This window comes from Anas platyrhynchos, chromosome 21, assembly GCF_047663525.1.
Source record: "Anas platyrhynchos isolate ZD024472 breed Pekin duck chromosome 21, IASCAAS_PekinDuck_T2T, whole genome shotgun sequence".
Lineage (NCBI taxonomy): Eukaryota > Metazoa > Chordata > Aves > Anseriformes > Anatidae > Anas > Anas platyrhynchos.
Genome location: NC_092607.1, coordinates 13,932,390 through 13,950,518, shown reverse-complemented (window position 1 = coordinate 13,950,518; position 18,129 = coordinate 13,932,390). Strand labels below are relative to the sequence as shown.

General features: G+C 33.3%; 2 protein-coding genes across 19 annotated transcripts in view; one reads left to right on the top strand and one right to left on the bottom strand.

Moving 5' to 3' along the window:
• SYCP2 (synaptonemal complex protein 2) overlaps positions 1-8,843 on the top strand; it is a 32,099-nt gene extending 23,256 nt beyond the window's left edge. For 8 of the 17 annotated variants that reach the window (XM_072026664.1, XM_072026672.1, XM_072026670.1 and 5 more), the window contains 12 exons: positions 256-442; positions 860-1,110; positions 1,226-1,405; positions 2,143-2,224; positions 2,798-2,959; positions 3,303-3,415; positions 4,006-4,100; positions 4,180-4,279; positions 5,085-5,143; positions 5,440-5,518; positions 5,991-6,047; positions 6,399-7,204. In XM_072026664.1, coding sequence (XP_071882765.1) covers positions 256-442; positions 860-1,110; positions 1,226-1,405; positions 2,143-2,224; positions 2,798-2,959; positions 3,303-3,415; positions 4,006-4,100; positions 4,180-4,279; positions 5,085-5,143; positions 5,440-5,518; positions 5,991-6,047; positions 6,399-6,470 — 1,437 coding nt within the window. In that variant the 3' untranslated portion in view covers positions 6,471-7,204. Of the gene's footprint in view, positions 1-255; positions 443-859; positions 1,111-1,225; positions 1,406-2,142; positions 2,225-2,797; positions 2,960-3,302; positions 3,416-4,005; positions 4,101-4,179; positions 4,280-5,084; positions 5,144-5,439; positions 5,519-5,990; positions 6,048-6,398; positions 7,206-7,479; positions 7,867-8,709 lie in introns of those variants that run through there. The other 9 variants (XM_072026679.1, XM_072026674.1, XM_072026676.1 and 6 more) reach the window with 5 other exon arrangements.
• Positions 8,844-10,319: 1,476 nt separating this feature from the next.
• The window catches only part of PHACTR3 (phosphatase and actin regulator 3), a 104,580-nt gene continuing 96,770 nt past the window's right edge, over positions 10,320-18,129 (bottom strand). For both annotated transcript variants that reach the window (XM_027442922.3, XM_038166232.2), the window contains 4 exons: positions 14,373-14,434; positions 13,315-13,455; positions 12,889-12,965; positions 10,320-10,923 (listed from right to left, as the gene is read on the bottom strand). In XM_027442922.3, the coding sequence (XP_027298723.1) occupies positions 10,908-10,923; positions 12,889-12,965; positions 13,315-13,455; positions 14,373-14,434 (296 nt within the window). In that variant the 3' untranslated portion in view covers positions 10,320-10,907. The remainder of the gene's footprint in view (positions 10,924-12,888; positions 12,966-13,314; positions 13,456-14,372; positions 14,435-18,129) is intronic.

Here is an 18,129-nt window from a genome sequence, read left to right as displayed (position 1 = left end):
TCAGTATTTGTCTGTAATAATTAAGAACTTTATTAGAATAGAAATTCAGGTGCTGAATTATGCAAATTCAATGCTTATTAACATTAGAACACCTGATGACCTTGTGAATTTAAGTACTTCCAATGATCTTCCTATTTGGGCCTTACGTTTGTTCAACTGTACACGTAGATAATACACTCTATATATATACATATATATATGCTTATATATGTTTATGTGTTTAGCAGTGCTTATATACACTTCTTATTTTAATAGAAACCTATGAATGAGGAAAACAGAGATCGTGATCAGCAGAAGAAATTCCAGAATACTGTATCTTTGGAGCCAAAGATAGTAGTAGACTATGTAAATAAAGCATATATTAAATCAAAGAACTTTGATGAAGAAAAGGAAATTGAAATGTCATTACCTGAGAGTCCAGCATCTCTTGAGACAATGAGAGGTATGCATTTTGATTTTTTATATAGAAATACCATGTCAAATGTTGGAGCTTAAATGAAGCTTATCACAGTAATAAAATTTTATGTTTAATTCATGCTTTTAAAATGAGATCTCCCAATTCAGTGTGTATACCACATAATTTAAGAAAATATATTAGTATGTCATTACAACTTTTATAGGTAGTTGTTTCACATCAGCATAATACACTTATGTAATACATAAGTGAAAGTAGGCTGTTAGAATTAATCTGGTAATGTGGAAGATGCAAAAAGTTCAATGTGGTAAGAATTATGCCAATATGTAAAATAAAATTTCACCCATCTGACACTTGTAAATAGCTAGAGTAGGGACAGTTGGCAGTATGGGGCTTTAACATAGTATCATTCTTCACGCTTACAGTTCGGTCATTGTTTTCTAGGTGCTGAGAGATTATCAGAGGGAGATGTTACTCAAGAGCATATTTCTATTGAAGGATCACCAGGTCTTCAGGAGTCAACACCAAAAAACGAGGAAACATTAAACTTTGGGAAAGGAATCTCTCCTAATAATCTCTGTCCACAAAATAAGAGTTTTCAAAACATGTGTCTAAATCAGTCCCCTGAAATGACTGTTAAAAAGTTAACAGTTGGAAATAAAAGTTTCTCGCCAGTTATGACTGCATCATCTTTGGTAAGAATATTCAAGTTTCTCTACAGTTATTTTAACTGATGATGTTTCATTCAGCTGCTATATATTACGCTCTTGTGCATCTCATTTCAATAATGATTTTGTTATTTATGCGTAGCTCAACTTAACTCCAGTAACCCCATATAAAACTGTCAGTGGAAAACATACAAAGGAATCTGTATCTGAAACATGTGATGCTAATGAAAATTTGAGTTTTGGACATGGCTTTTCAGATAAACTTTCTGTTGAAGGAAAGCTACAAGATATCACTAAACCTATCATCAAAAATAAAAGAGAGGTATGTTACTAAATCCATTCCTCTACAGAAAAGAGTTGCAGCTTCTTTTCATCCATTATATCTACATTGCAGTTGGTGAGATTTTAGGGGAATGGATCTTTCTTAATGTTAAACACTTGATATAAAGAGTACTTGTTAATTTTTATATATTTGAAATAATTTACGGAATTGTGTATCTGACAGATACAATAAAAGAACTAGGTCCCAACAAGACCAATTATCAATACCTTCAAAAAAGAAAAAAGCAAATATTTTAATCTTGACTTTCAAAAAGTAATAAAAGATCTTTTATAGATTACATAATTATGATATTGGCATGGAGAAATTCTTTGGGTGGATAAGTGCTCTCAGTAGTAACCTATTACTTGATATAACTTGTAGCACTGAGAAATAAAAACAAACTATACCTTCAACCCATTTTTGTAAGTATTTTTTTCTGGTGAAAAAAGCACTAGTGACTCCACTGAGAAAATAATTTTTGTTTTTTGTACTATTGCAAGAAACCGACCTTATTGGGCATTTATCTTACTGCTATTATTATGTATTAATATGGTAAAAATGTTATTTTTCACTTTGATGTAATGAGACTTAGTAGTAATTCACGTGTTTATTTTTCCTTCCTGTAGTTGTGTTCCTGTTCATAGTTAAATGAAAAGCAACATAAATGTGGATTTCTGACAAAGACTTCTAAAAGCATTTTCTTGTAGAAGCTAATAAATCAATGGCCTTTCTTGTAGGAACCATCTCCATTGTCTGTTTCCAGTGGAAGTAAAATACAGTCTTGGAGTCAAGAATGTTATGGCCCTGTGCATGAGTCAGGTACAAACACTAAAGGCAGCAGACTTTCTGTGTGTGTGTTAAGAACGGTTAAGAAAAAACATTTATTTGGCATAGAAAAATCTTGCAACTCTTTGATTTTTTTCCTTTTTTATTATATTTTCAGTATTGTTCAATTTTTATTCTTATTTTCTCTGCTGTTTTAAGTCCTCCAAAAAGACTGAAACATGGGCTCCAGCATGTAGATACTCTAAATAGTAGCTGGTCTCTTAAGAAAGAGATCAAAAAGCATTCCCGCTGATACTGGGGAAAAAATGGGAAAACAGTATTATCAAGTAGCGAGGGCTTATAGTGAATGTCTTTAATGAATGAGTCTTGTGTGGCTCAAAAAGAGTTCTGTATTCCACTGAAGTTCTGGTCATTTACATCAAGTGCTTATACCTACTGAACATGCCCTTTATAAATGCAATGTTCATTAATTCTTATATGGTTCTTGAGCTGTAAAGAAACATACTGCTAAAGTTTTGATCCAAAGGGGCAACACTCTTCTTTATCTTGCACTGTCATTGTTGTAAATAATCCTAAAGTTAAGCATTGCTTTCATGTTTATTAAAGGACCAACTATACATACATTTCTGAAACGAAGGTACCAGAGTGATACAGAAAGCCATTCTGATGAAGTAGAAACAAGCAAAAAGGAGGAAAAGAAAAGAACCAGAAGAACAAAGTTGCAGCCTAAAAAATTATTTAAAAAGGATGACACGGTTACTTACAGAGGTTAACTATGAAATGAAAGTTGATTATAGTTATGCAAAAGTTGAAAAGAGCATAATAATTTAAAGTTTCAACCAAAACCAGTAACATCCATTAAAAAAAAAAAAGTTTCAAAGAAAAAAATGCAAAAAAAATCAAAAAGAACTAAATATTTAGAAACTATCTCCATTTAAAAAGTCAGAAAATTGATTCGAAAATAGAAACTAGCCCCAGCCATTTAATTGGTGCAATTAATCTGTATTTAACAAGAGCTTATCTAGGTTGTAACTACAGATAGGAAACTTCTTCATGCTGAATCGTGACATTACCATTATTTATATATATATATTTTTTTACATTTCTTCAGTGTCTGAAAGCTTATCTACTGCATCTGTTTTGGGTGAGAATGTCTGGGAACCTGGTTATTCAACTCTAAGTATGTGTCAGAAGTTCCAGAAAGAATTTACTAAGAAAATGGAGGCAAGACATTTTATATACAATATTAGTTGTGTGTGCAGTTACACATGCATATGAATAATAGTTTTGTCTTACACTGTGGAATTTACTTAAAAAAACATGAAGATAGCTAAGTGCATAGAACTTCAAGAAATCACAGAGTTAAAGTTGCTTTTTAAGTCTTTTTAGATTTGATTATGTACTTAACCCTCCAGTGGTTTTCTTATGTTACTAACAAGACTACTGCATTTTGGTTCTTTTCAAATTATCAACACCATGAATGTGGCTTACTAGCTAAAAGAAAAACATGAGCCTAAATAATGCATTTGTTCCTCTAAGACAGCTGCAAGCACACAGCATTCACTCCATGTGTACTTTACCTATTTTCAGGAAATCTATTTTTCAAATAGTGTATTTCTAATAAAATATCAAAAACATAAACCCATGATTATTAACATCTCATTAACAGAAAGTTTTTCCTTAAAGTAAAAGGAGATTAAAAAAAAAATGTACTCGCTACTATTAGTATTAGTAATAATTAACAGTACTAAACATAATATAGTTTTTTCTTTAAGTGAAAATAATCTGAAAGTAATGTTAAAATGTCTTTACAGAGCCGTTCACAAAAAATGGATCATTTTACAAAGCAATCATTAAGAGCTGCCCACCAGCATTTAGCAACAATGAATTACCAGCTTCACGAATGCAGGTGTGTAACAAAATATTTATTTTAAAGCACTTAAAATGCAATGAATATCTTCTAAAGGTAACTCATTCTGTTTTGGTAGGATTAGACAGCTGGACAAATTTCATTTAGTTATCCTTGAGGAAATTGAAAATTTTGAGAAAGATTCTCAGTCCCTGAAAAACATGGAAAAAGAATTCTTGGTTTGTATTTTAATTACTTTATCATGGGGAAAAATGAGTTTTTATGAAATCTATAGATTTCTCTTAGGATCTTTATGTTATTAATTCTAATTTTAAAAAGCTTTTCTGTTCTTCCTTAAATTTGATTCAGATTTCAAATAATGAATCTGAAATGTCTGGATTGGCTTATGTGGTCCTGTAAGAATTTCTATATTATCATTGTGTTTTTTCTTTTTCCTAGAATAAACTACTCATACTATTTCTAACAGGCTGTGTATACCATTTCATATGTGTTTTTTTCAGTTGGCTTTAATTTCATCTGCAGTGTGTAGGCGCTTGAAACCAATGTGCTGTGTGTTCTAAGACAAGTCAGTTGCCTGCCACTTGCTGTAATGTAAAATCAATATAATCAATATATAAATAATCATGTTAACAGACTTCAGTAGCTTTTTTTTTTTTTTTTTTTTTTTACTCTGAAGGCTTTTCTTTATTATTATTTTTCTTTTAATTACACTTAAGTGTATGGGAAATATGATTAAAACATTATGGATGTTCTTTTCCATCATTTTGAAACTCTTAGGCACAGAGGTTTACAGATTTATGGCAAATTGTTTCCGTGAAAACAGAATTCCTGAAGTGCCTTATCCTGCCAACTAAACTTTTTTTTAAAAAAAAAAAAAGTCTCTGTGGTTACTGTTTTACTCCTACTAATTCTGTGCTGAGGCTGTGACTATGGGTTATTTTATTCGTAATAGATATTAGTCAGTTTTAGTTAAGAAAATAATAGTTACTGCTGACTCTTAATTGTTAATATTTTTCTCTCCAGGCCTTTTGGAAAAAACAGAAGCAGACTTTAAGTACGTACCTGAAAAATGAGCAACAGAGGTTAGTACTTTTCACTAATGCTGTTTTGAAACTTGTTTTCTTCTGTAAATTCAAGATTTAAGTTAGGCCAGCTAACTGTTCTTTACACAATTGCTCTCTTCCATAAAATAAGGATAGTAGATGAGATGAGAAAATGAGATTAAAATGTACTGAAAAAATGTAATTTTTCTCTATTTGGAATAATAATTATTAATGTTTTTAAGTACTATAAAACTACAAATAATGGGATATACTCTTGATATTTGGGAAATGTTCATATGTAGCAAAACTCTTTGAATTGCCTTTTATTTCTTTAGATTTCAGATCCTTAAAACATCATTTGAAAAGAACATCTACCGTACCGTTGACTATGAAGAACGTATTTTTACTTCACAGGTATTACAAGCTTTCAGTTCTTTGCTGTTTTTAATCATATTTGTTTCTTCCATTAGAAAGAAACAATCTGCTAACAGATACCAGTATTGACTTATTTTTTCCGCAAAGAATTCCTCATCCTCACAATTACATTAATGCTACCTAGGTATTTTTGTAGCTTTTCATTGTCATAAAATATTTTTACTGTAACACTATTCAGCGTTTTAGGGCTACATTTAACCTGTCAGAAGGTATTTGCAGTTATCTAGAAAATTGCTGCAAGGCTTACACTGTATTCTGTGACTTTGTTTACCAGTGTAAATCATCCAAGAAGGAACAACTCAGATGCAAACATCCCTTTCCGTAAGCGGGTAGATGCATGTGCATCTCTTTATTTCTCACTTATAAACCATTTAGGGATGTAATTGTCATGTTGAAAATGTTACTAATTGCAAGCAGAGAGGATACATTCAGTATGAGTATCTTTTTACAGATGCATCTTATGAAAGAAGACATGAAAGGACTCCAAGAGAAATTTCTTAAAGAAATGGTAAAGGAAGTTACCTTTTCTTTTTATTTATTAATGATAATGTAAGTATAGTTGTTTGAATGTTAGAATTTAAAACTTCAGTAATTTGTTACTCTATCAGGAATAAAAATTAATTAGAATCCTCATATCACTGATATTTTATAGGTTAAGCCTTTTACTCGAGTGATGAAAGTATCAGGTAGATATGGATATAGTGTTTTATGTCTGAGTCTTAATATGTTGAATGATAACATGGAAAAGTATCTTATTTTGGATATATTAGAAGCAGGACACTATGCACCAGAATTACATTACAATATTTTTAATAAATTTTATTTCAAATGTGTGATAATTGTAATGCTTTTTGCACAGCAAGAAGAGGAACTGATTAATGTTCGCAGAGGATTGCAGACATTGTTTCTATCAGAAGACCGAGAATTCTAAAGTAATATTTTCAGACACTTTCCTGAAATTTAAGCTGAATATAAAGTCATTTTAATGTAAAATTTGACAACTAGATTTATTTATTTTACATAAGGAAATAATTGTAATGAAAGTATATTTTCCTTAGTAAGATTAAAGTCTTTTGAATAAGACATCTTTTATTAGAGAGATTTGGAATTATTTCACTGAATATGCTAAAATGCAGTATGTAAATTTTTGGATTTTTAGCATATGCTATTTTGAAGAAGTCTTTATTAACATTTGTATAGGTTATTTAACTGACTTTTAGAGAAATCACTTCAAATTTCATTTCAAATCTATGTTTTTGCTCTGTGTGTACAGAATATTTCTTTTGTCTGATGCAGAATACAGGCAAATTATTTAGGGTTCAAATAGCATGTGCTAATCTCAGTCCTATTCATCTGTGATACTTGATTTCAGTAGAAGTTTCTACCAGAAAATGACTGTAAACATTTATGGTTGAACTAAGTTGCAGATATTTGTATTAAATATTTCAATAAAAATATATGCCGTCTGTCTTGTTTTTACAAAATGGTGTTGTTACCATTCTGCTTTAAAGTAGCAATACTTTTTGCATTTCAGTCACAGAAAACGTTGCTGAGCAAATATTTTGTGTTGGATAATAGTAAGAGGGTGTACTGCCTATAGCTCAGAAATGTCCTATATACTCATATTGTCTGTTCCATGTGCATAGGACATCTTCTGAAATCTATGTCATCTGAGAACCACCAGTGAGTTACAATTTACCTTTTTCCTTTGCTGCCGTATAGTGACTACGATTTCTGTTTAATTTTAAGAGAAATAATAGCTTAGAGAAACCTTAAGAAACCTTAAACTACTCTGCATTTATAGTTCCTTAGCAATCTTTTTAACCTTTTTAACTGGCTATCCTGCGTATATATACACTGTAATTTTTTCAGGCTCAGAAGAATACCTTTAATTCCCGTTTTTTAACAGAATTTAAATGAAAGCTATTAAAAACTTACAGCTCATCAAGGAGAAGTAACAGATGTAGAGAATAACTCATAGAACATGCATGTCTTTGAGGCTGTCTACATCATCATATGCAGAGCTGCCTATTTACTATGGAACTGACTCCAGATTAAGATTCACAACACTCAGGAGCCTGGACTCAGTAAGCATGGCACTTGTACAACTTCACAGCTTCTGGAGCTACCTTGAAGAGGCTACACTCTCCTTTGTAGCTGATTTTATGACCACCATAGTCTCAAAATAATGTATTGGCCAACTTTGTGGTAACAATTCCCCCCAACTTAGTTGCTTTACAGGCCTTTACCATTATACCTCTTATTTTGAAACTTGGTTGTCTTTAACAGAACACGTGCTTTCTGTCTGATTTCAATCCCATGTGTGCTGAGAGTAGCATGGAGAGTAATTCGTGTAATTACTTAATGTAAATACTTTCATTGGGTAGTAGCTTATTGTAAATAGTTGTAAATTATTTCTTATGAACTAAAAGTTAAAAATAGAAGAATATTCTTCATGGAAACAAATGTATTGAAATGACCATAAAATAATTTGGTCCGTTCATTCCATCTGTGTAGGTGCATGGGGTCCTCTTTTAATTTTTGAGCCTCTGATTTAGTTTTTTTTAAGCCTGTTATCACTATCATCTCCACTAGATGGACCTCATGAGACGTTAAAGATTTCCTTTAGTGATCTACTCTGTATTTGAAATAGGATTTTTTCTCAACTGTAGAAGATTTTAAGAAGTGTAGTATACAGCCAAAGTTCATTTCTTTCATTGAGTGCATATTGGGAAAAAAGTGCTATCTTTAATAAAAACTTATGCTGAAATAGAAGTATGAACTTGTACTGTCCATCCATTAGTTGTTACCCCACTCCATTAAATTCTAAACACATTGAGCAGATACAGTCAAATTTAACAAAGGTACAGATATGAAGCATATCACAACAGAATATTGATAAAGGCAAAACTGAGCACAGGGAAATTACTAATTTTTTCAGTTTGTGGATGGGAAAGCTTGAGGTCGTTCAAAGCAGACAACTAAAGTGATATAAATTGTTTGCTGCAGGACTGTTTTTTGTTTTGTTTTGTTTTCCCCACTAGGTAAAGAATAGCATAAGGAAGATAGCCTCCCTAAGCTAACCATACCTTCAGTGAATTTGCCCACCAGTTATTTGACATTGATTATTTGTGGCTCTGAAATAGTCACAATGTTTTGTTTCTTACCAGACTGAAGCAAAAAGAAAGCTGGGATGGTTGCAATGAGGGGACAGCTGAGGACATGGGGAAGAAGCTAAGCATGTTGCTGCATAACTACAAGATGGCTAAGTTGCATTAGTAATCCAGCTCATAGACATTGTTTGGAATTTAAAAAACTGCTCTAAGGTACCCTTAAAATATTTTATTACATTTTTTAAACATAATTTTGATGTATTTTATACATTTTGTTATCAAGGAAAGTCTGCTAGTCTGTGCTAAATAGGAGTGTTACCTTCATGGATTATTAGCCAACTTTGTAGTTAACAGTGAGTCATCTACAGTTTCTAAGCTAAAAATGGTTGTTCTGCCTAAGAAACATTTCTCCCAGTTCTTTTTACCCTTTTTGTATTTTACATGTTATATTGTTAATAAATATTCTATTAATAAAAATTGTTGATAAATATAATTAAAGGTATGTTAAAAGGCTAGTTACGATGTTACATATTTCTGTGAAAAGCCAAGTTATAAAACTGCAATTAATAGAAAAAAAATCTTTGGATTAAGTAATTCAGTGATTCAAGTCTTAAACTGATATGCAAGTCAAACATTAAAAAGTTGTACAAAAATTACAGCTAGCTACAGAGCAAGGTAAATTATCAATGTCGACTTTGTTGGTCCTAAACATGATACCTCCCCTGATTCATCAATTTCTTCAAGCATTGTCCTTATTGAAATATTTTGTCGTACTGTATGTTCTTACCTTCCACTTGTAAATGTTAATTTGCTGAAAATGTAATGCTATTTTTGTTCTTGCGTCCCCTCATTGAGCACCGAAGAGAACAGAAATTGCATCCACTGTTTGCACTGATTCTATTCACCAGCTTGCAGCAATTTAGTAGTATTCTATACAAACAATTTTACATACCTTTATTTTCTGGATTATTTTCATGCTTCTTGGAGATCATCTTAACAAAGCTCCTTTTTCAGATTTTTTGACACTTAACGACTTCCTAAAGGGATGTCATTTAAAACTCTTGCAGAGAAGTTTTTGTCTTAGGAACTTGCTCCGTTTTGTCATTGTCTCGTAAGGCATGCTTTCCAGATACCTGTATTATTTTCTAACTTTTTCCTTCTAGAAGTATTTTGAAAAGAATTCTTAGGTGCTTCTAGATGTCAAGCATTATTAGAAGTGTCTGGTTTATATTTTTCTAAACCAATTCTCTTTGTTATTACCATCAAGTAACTTCTTTCCTCTCACTATCAAGAAATCCTTGAACTATATATACATTTCCATTAATAAAAAACATTGACATTAATTTGTTTACTAAACATGAAAGTACATTTTTACATAAACTGTTTATGTATGGTTATCCAATTTAGTAATTTTTTAATAAGAATATCAGTGAACTTAATTGTAATTCTTCAGTGGGCCAGAACTTCAGCTAGTGTAAATGACGATCACGTTATGCACATTCAAAGGACTTGGTACAAAACATCAGTATTGCATAAAATGGAAATCTTAGTTAAAATCATCTTTTTGAAGACTGTCGATAAAGAAGTGATATGATCTGGTACATAATAATTGCAATCTCTTCCCTTCCCAACTGTCCCTGGGAAAAAAAACAGCTTTAGGAAACATGTTCATTTCCTGCAATAAGTAGTCATTTAATTAAAGAACAAAAGTAACAGGAGTCAAAAATGCTTGCAGCTGTGTTAGACATTATATAAAAAAAGAATGAAATTATAATACATTAAATTAGTTTTTAGAACATGAACTTAAGTGTTTTACAAACTAATTGTGGTAAGTTCCAAATGTCTTGTCATCGTAATACTGAATGACAGTGTGTCATGTCCATTTATGTCAGAGGCCTTGGAATGGTAAAGCCTGTACATGCACAACATCTCCTTTACCATGATAGGCTGCAAAACAGTTTGAAACAAGTGGTAAAGGAGAGTAGTAGGTTCTTTCAAGTAGCTTTACTTCATTCAGTCTTTCTCAGCTGATCATCTCACTCCACAGGCCATCACTCTTCTGGCTTCAGAGTGAAGTTCATCTCTGGTGTTTCTTTCTCTATGTAAGTGCTGCAGAGTTTTCATCTGCAGAGTCCACCTTTCGCATAAACATCAAGGTATCCTGGACTGAACTTTAGGGAAGGGCTCATACGTTCCCTGATGTGTGTTCAGCAGCAGTATCAAAAAGTAGACAGATTCTTCTCAGAAGAAAATTTCTATGGCCTGTGAAATCTAGGAGAAACAGGAGACGTTTTTTTTCAGTCTACTTCAACAGTCTTTAAAAGTACATTTTTTTAAATATATGGTTTAGATTAACATTTTAAAAAATATAATTCTCTTTAAAGGCACATTAACAGTATTGAAAACTATTAGCAACTTGAAGTCTTAATTTTCACTGACACATTTACACTTGTATGTCATGACTGTTGTACAGTTACATTCCTCAAGGTCCAGACAAGCCAGTTCCCAATTATTTGGGAGTGCAAACACAAATATAGGTGTGGAACTGTGTATCTTTTGTTTGTTTGTTTTTTCTTTTAGTAATTAGGCTGCTGTTTGTCAGTGTCAGTAATATTCTTTATTGGGCCATGTTGCTATTATTTTGTAAGAATAAAGCACTTCTGAGCTGATGCTTTGGAACATATGAATACTGTTGGATTAATATATGATAGTCTTACATTCTGTATGGAATAAATACGCTGTTGCTCTGTAGGCTTGTTCTCTTAGCTGAGATATGTAATTAAAGTCTCAGTCATTTGTAATGCTTTAGCAGTAATTGTAAATTGCAAGCCTGTATTGCACCTAATATCCTGACCAAATTTCAAAATACATCATTATAATCTACTTAAACTCCCCAGGTAGCTCAATTAGAGAGGGTATCTTTCAATTCCTGCCTTGAACTGCAGCCCACCCGTATTTCCCATCTCACTCGATCAGCGTACTGCTATCTTGCCATACACGTTGAGCCTGAACCCTGTAGTTAGAAGGGCCCATAACAATGGCATGAAAAGTCTAGAATTCTATAATTGTAGCATTTACATCAACATATATTGTATTTATGACTCCGCTGTATTTGCTTAGATCATCTTTTCACTGAGCATACAAAACTCTCTTAAGATCAAATTCGTTCCACATTTACAAACACAGAAATGCAGGCCTAGACCCTGCAGAAGCAAGCCTTCCAGAATAGAGACTGCACCCCAAGCTCCTCGGTACGGTGCTGGGCAACTTACTTTAGCAGCAAGCACACCTGGGAATGCTTACAGACAGTGCAAGAGTACACTGTGCTACCAACAACTCCCCAGATTGTCTTTTAAGAGCAACTGGACTCAATAGACGTAACAGAAATTGTAGGAAATAACTGACTGCTGTTTAAGTTTTTCTGTAAGTGACAAGGTCTTTTTGCAAGTAACTTAATGGCTGTGGAATCAGCTTCTCTCACAGTCATTCTCTCGTGGAAAATCCAAGTGTTTTCATGACTGTTTAGACCTAAAACCTGTAATTGCTGTTGTGACAAAGCAAGTGCAAGATTGACTTGATGCACAGCAGCCCACGCATTTGGACAGTGCCAAGCACCCAGGCCAATTTTCTCAATTTTCCTGCTGGCCTGCCATTTGAGGGGGTTGCACACATTCCAGTGGCAACTAACATTCACGTGCTACTGAAATCTACAGGCTGAACCTCTTACAATTTTTTGTTGTAACAAAAATTTTACAAGTCTTTTTTATGGGCATTACTTCCCCATTGATGAGAAAGTTACAGTGACTGGGTTAATCAGGTTGCACGCTCAAGTACACTCCAGTATTCAGTTGTTCATCTGCTTTAAACATCATGGGGATTGTTTAACATCAACTGTTTAAACATCAGGGGGTTGTTTGTTTTTCATTATACCCCTACATTTAAATTTTTGCCATAGCTTTTGAATCTTAGTTGCAAAGTATTCAAGCTGAGTGATACTGTGGAAAAGGTCTGGGGTCTCCTCAGTACATGCTAATGTACGCTATATATATATTATTTTTTTATATATATAAGTCAGAAAAGCAAAGTTCGGAATGGAATGCGAAATGTTTCCATTTCCTTTTAAAAGAAATGTTCCTATGTTCCCACATCCAACATGTAAGAGCAAAATCTATAGATTCAGGACTCAAAGAGACTAGTTATTATCAGGCAATGGAAATAAATGGCTGGAAGACTGACCTTGTCAAATGTTTGCTTGATGCATGTACCTCCATTTCATTACTTTTGTATTCATTTAGCTCTTTCCGAATTGCTGCCTAGGAATTGAAAATAAAAGAGAGTTAAATAATTATGTATTTATAAGCATTGTAAAATACCAGACTCACAGAGCAGAATAGAAGTTTCATTAAGTAGAAATGATAGGCACTGGGCACAGCAATGCATACTATGCCAGTAGAAATGCTGAATATTTAGGTTTTACAGATTGCTGATGATTATATAGATGAATAGCATTTTTATGACAGTATGCATTGGCCAACATGGTTACAGCAAAACATATAACATTTACAGAGGTTAAATGCCTCAGAGGTTAAATGTCTGCAAAGTCCAATGTAGCATTTTAGACAAAGTAAGTAGAAAGCAGTAATATTTTAACTATGTCAGTACCTTATCAGCTGCTGATAGTCTTGTCCATGGTTTATCTGCTCGCCTGTCGTAGTCCTGTGCTTTTGCCACTTCTACATAATCACTGAATCGAATCAGGATTTTTCTGTCTCTGAGTTCGTCAACTGTAGGTCGCTGATTAAGCTGCATTAAATAGTATTGTAAAATAAAACCAATATTAATAACAAATATTTCAATAAATTGTGCAACATTTTCTGCTTCTCATCTTAACTTAGTGTGCATTTATGTATGTGGAAGAAAAATACTAATTCAACAGTGCAACTCTTGGAAAGTCCAGGGAAATATGATGTCCTTCAAACTATTGCTGGGAGATTAGCAATTGTTTAAATGGAGTTATTGACTATGGCACAGTGGCTTTATAATGGACAAAAGAAAACATTTTAAGCTCTAAATTGATAAAATGCATCAATTTAGAACAGGTAAAATAGACATAATTAACTTGGTATGATATAAGTATAATATAAGGTTTGTTAAAGGTTTTCTTACTGCAGTCAGCATCAGTAAGAAGTTACTTTTCACTGAAAGGCTTTTCTACTGCAGTCAGCAGCAAGGTTTTCAGAACTGGACCCACTGTAAGAATTCCAATTTGGGTTTAATATATTATTGGCATTTTTTGCTTATAATTCCAGTGGGGGTTCCTGGGAACAGAAAAATAACACAATCTAGTTCTGATTTTAAGAATACCTCAAATGCAAAGAGAAATTTATTGTGAGAGCACTCTTGGTGCTCAGCAAGAAGCCAGCTCTGCTACTGATTGCTACAAGGTATAAAGTACTTCTTTTCTGGCAATATAGTTGCAAAATATGCAGTGTGCAAGCAAGTATTTATTTTTTGTTTGAAAGTTTAAATGTAAATATTCTATCAATTCTCATAGCTGAGACATGGTAGGTACTTATATAATTGATATACTAGATACCACACCACTGAGGAAGAGTTAAATTAAGGGAGGTTTTGTGTAGCAATGACCTCTAGGACTGGTTGATACTGTAATAGCTTTCATAAATTTCTAAAAACTAATAGAAGATATTACAAGATTTTACCTTTCTTGTCAGTCTCTGTTTGATTTCCCTCCTTTCTTCCTGTTCTGTTTGATCATTTCGTTCTAGAGAGAATATTAAAAAAAAGATGATTTTCCTCATGAAGAATATCAGTAGTTTCTGAAGTTCCAGGCAATAAGAATTATATCACAGAAAAATTAGTAGCTGGTCCTTAGTTGTCTGCTTTGTTAGTTCAGTACATCTTTCTGTTGCTCTGCTAGAACATATTGTTACCTCTCTGTGAGGACAAGGTACTGGTGCCAGCTTTTCCTGTGCTCTAAACTCCAGTTCCAAGGAGATTTAACAAACCAACAGCAGTCACACCAACTCCAATTGCATAAACTTTAGAAACAAAATCAAAATATTCCATAGTTAATCATCAATTTTTATTCTCCATATTGCTGGAGCCATTGTTGCTGTAGATGCTGAAAAGACTTATTGCACGAGCTTCAAGAAAAGTATGTTTTTTCCTATAAACCTTATTCTCAGGCTACACGTTTGGATGGTCACACTGCCACAGCAGTTATCTTTGATTTGGGTACTTTTTTCTCTGCTATTCAGGATGTGCCACTGACATTAGAACCTTTTTATCCTCACGGGTTTCCTTTTTGTAGCATTTCATTCTAACCTAAGCCAGCTAGCTTTTGTGTGTTGTGCCTATTAACATTCAAGCCGTGATAACTCCTACACACTGGGTCTAAAAATAGACCAGAGTGCTGTAACATTGTGTGAAATATATCCTTTGCCTTGGGATACGAGGTAATGGCGTTTCTATTTCTAGTACTATCTGTTACTAAATTAAGGCATGAGCCTGTGACCTGAACAAAGCTGCAGACCTAGAGAAAAATGTTCAACCATTCTGGGAATCTCTAGATAGCACTGTGAAGTTTATTATGCCATTTGCTTTAGATATTTCCAATGATAAGGCACACACATCATTTTTAATACACCTTAAAAAGACAATAGCGCTGCAGATGAGTTTCCAAAATGGTAATTTTAGTAATGAATTATTCTCCCACATTTTTACACACCTTACATTACACTGAAATGCCATCGTAAGTATCTGCTTAGAGTAAAATAGTGCATAACCACAACTGACTATAGCAGAAATGTAAAGCAAATGAATATAAAATATTACAATGTGTTTTATTAAAATTCAGTGGCAAGGCATAGAAATTTAAAATAGTGAATAGGACAACTAAAATTAGTGCCATGTCAGAGATGAGCAGCTGTTTAAGTTTGTTATGTTTAAAAGGAGAATATCATTTTTAAAGTAGAGTGTACTCTAAGATGCAGACATACTTGCAAGAATTTACTAATATGGTTCACTACATTTTAATTCACCCTTTTTAGAGTAGATATTCAAATCTATATGTTTTTATAAAAATAAAATAATTTTAAGATATCATTGTCAGTGAGATGCACTGAGAGAATTCTGAATTAAAACCACAAATATTAATTTCTGACCAGAAAATTATTTTCCAATTTTTAATATACTAAACATGCATAGTGGCCCCTTTCTGTGAGATATTTGCACAGACTCTGGGCTTATTCCCAGCTCCAAGAAAATGCTGAACGTGAAAACACAAGAAATAGTTCATTTAGAAAAAATAAAGCAAGATTTGATAGGAACTGCTAGTAAGGGCATTACAAAATTCAAGCATTGTTACAGAGGCAAAGCAGAGGTTTTCCCCATCAGCATCACTCTGCCTACACATAGATCCACTCATTACTGAGGGCTGGCTTTGTAAACCTGAGTAGAAAGAAGCTCCCAATTACAAAGTGGCATGTGCAGTTCATTTCGCTGCTCTGCAAGTTTTTCAGGGAATTCTTAGCTGTGCATGACTCAGAAACAATTCCTGGTGTTAAGAAAGAAGTGGGGATTTTACAGTGTGATTTAAGAGATGCTGCCTTCTTGAATGTGAATGGCAGCTCTCTGCTGAGTACAGGAAGAGCACGTGAACACCTGGGTCTTGATTTTCGTTCATAGGGTTGCCACGCTCTCTGGTAAACCAGCAATGTTGTATCATTAAAATAAAGGCAGTAGAAGAAGTTCAACAAAACTGTAAGAAAGTGTTGGCTTTACGTTTTAAGTACTACCTTTATCTCAGAACCATCTCCCTGAGGATGATAAGAACAGTCTCTCATTTTAATTATATTAAGGATTGTTTTAAAATGACTTAGTGGTTGCACTTAGGCACTTGGAATAAGCTTCTCATTTTGAAGGAGCAATACAAATGTGAATTATTAGTCCTTAAAACAGGTTTGGGGGTAATGTTGCTTCTGTTAGCAGTGTGTATTATTAACATCAAAGACATTAAGAAACTTAGGAGGCAACTGTACAAACACAAGCTGGAGGACGTTGTAGTGATTTCACTGAGGGGTATTTATACTGCTACAGCTTTGCACGTCAGACCCAAGCCAGGTGTTTTTAAAGTCCATAATAAGAAGATATATATCCCTATTAATAAAAGGGGAGTTTACTAATTTCCAGATTCACTCAAAACTGAGACTAGATTTGTTGTATCTGTCCGGCCGTTTATGATTACTATTGACACAAGTGATGACCTTAGCTCTTACAGGATGTTTAGCTTTTTATATAATGAAATAGGTAAATAAATAGAGCTGGCTGTGATCTCAGCTGAACCTGTATAAAGCCTGAGTAACTGAACTGAAGTCAATGAATTTGCTCCATGTTGGAAGCACTTTCAATGAGATACAAATCTAGACCAGTATGTTTAGCTGGCATTCAGGAAATATCTTTAATTCTGCTTTATCTTCTTTCTGCTTTATCTCTCTGTAAGCTCATTATTTGAATGTATTCAAACTTTTTTATTATTCAAGCTTGTCAGTTTAACCCAGATTAAGGTTGTAACCAGCATACTTCAAAAAGTAAACATAAAGGAACAGATTTTTTTCAGCAGAGATCCCTACTTAGGGGGAAAAAAAAAAAGAAAAAAAGAAAAAAAAAAGATTTTTAGAGGTGATCTTAGGCACTGACTCTTGAAAATCTGGCTCCACATGTTTCAGAATCCTGGGTTAATGCTTTTTCTTGTCTCTCATGTAGATGACAGGTGAATTTAGGCCAAGTTCATCCATTTATGTTTTCCAAGACTGTATCCTGTATCTATCCTGTTTCTCATTGAGCTGTGCACATGTGTCAGATGCATCTGATTTAACCACACACAATATATGCATTGGAAGAGTACTAAAAATATAAGTTGATTATGGAATTTCTTTTTGTAGGTTATAAAATGCGGATAACTTTTTTTTTTTTCTAGATAATTGCAATCATATTAATAATTAAATATGAATTAAATACCAAAGGCAGAATTGCTTGTATGACATAAGCCACATTCTACGTGGCTTTGTGTTTTATTTGTGTTTAATGAGAAGACAACCATTTTCACATCATTCTGGTTTTGTTTTTGTTGGTTTTGTTTTTTTACTGTCAACACTAAATAGACCGTAAAATTAACAGAAGTAATATACTTTTTTTCTTCAAGCAGATGACTCTTCCATTCTCCTGTCTGAGATTCACAGCAGAGAATAATCCAAAGCCCTTTCCCTTCTTCACCTAATTTAGAGAATTCCCAATACATCTAAGAAAGGGATGCATCATCTGTTTGATGCCTGGGTCAGAAACTTTAGGAAAAGAGTTGCAAGCTTCTGCTTTGTGTTTATTTGAAAGATGCTGAGCAACATTCCTGTGTAGCAGCATCTGTAATAGGCTTGGAATTGTCCCTTTAATAACTCTGAT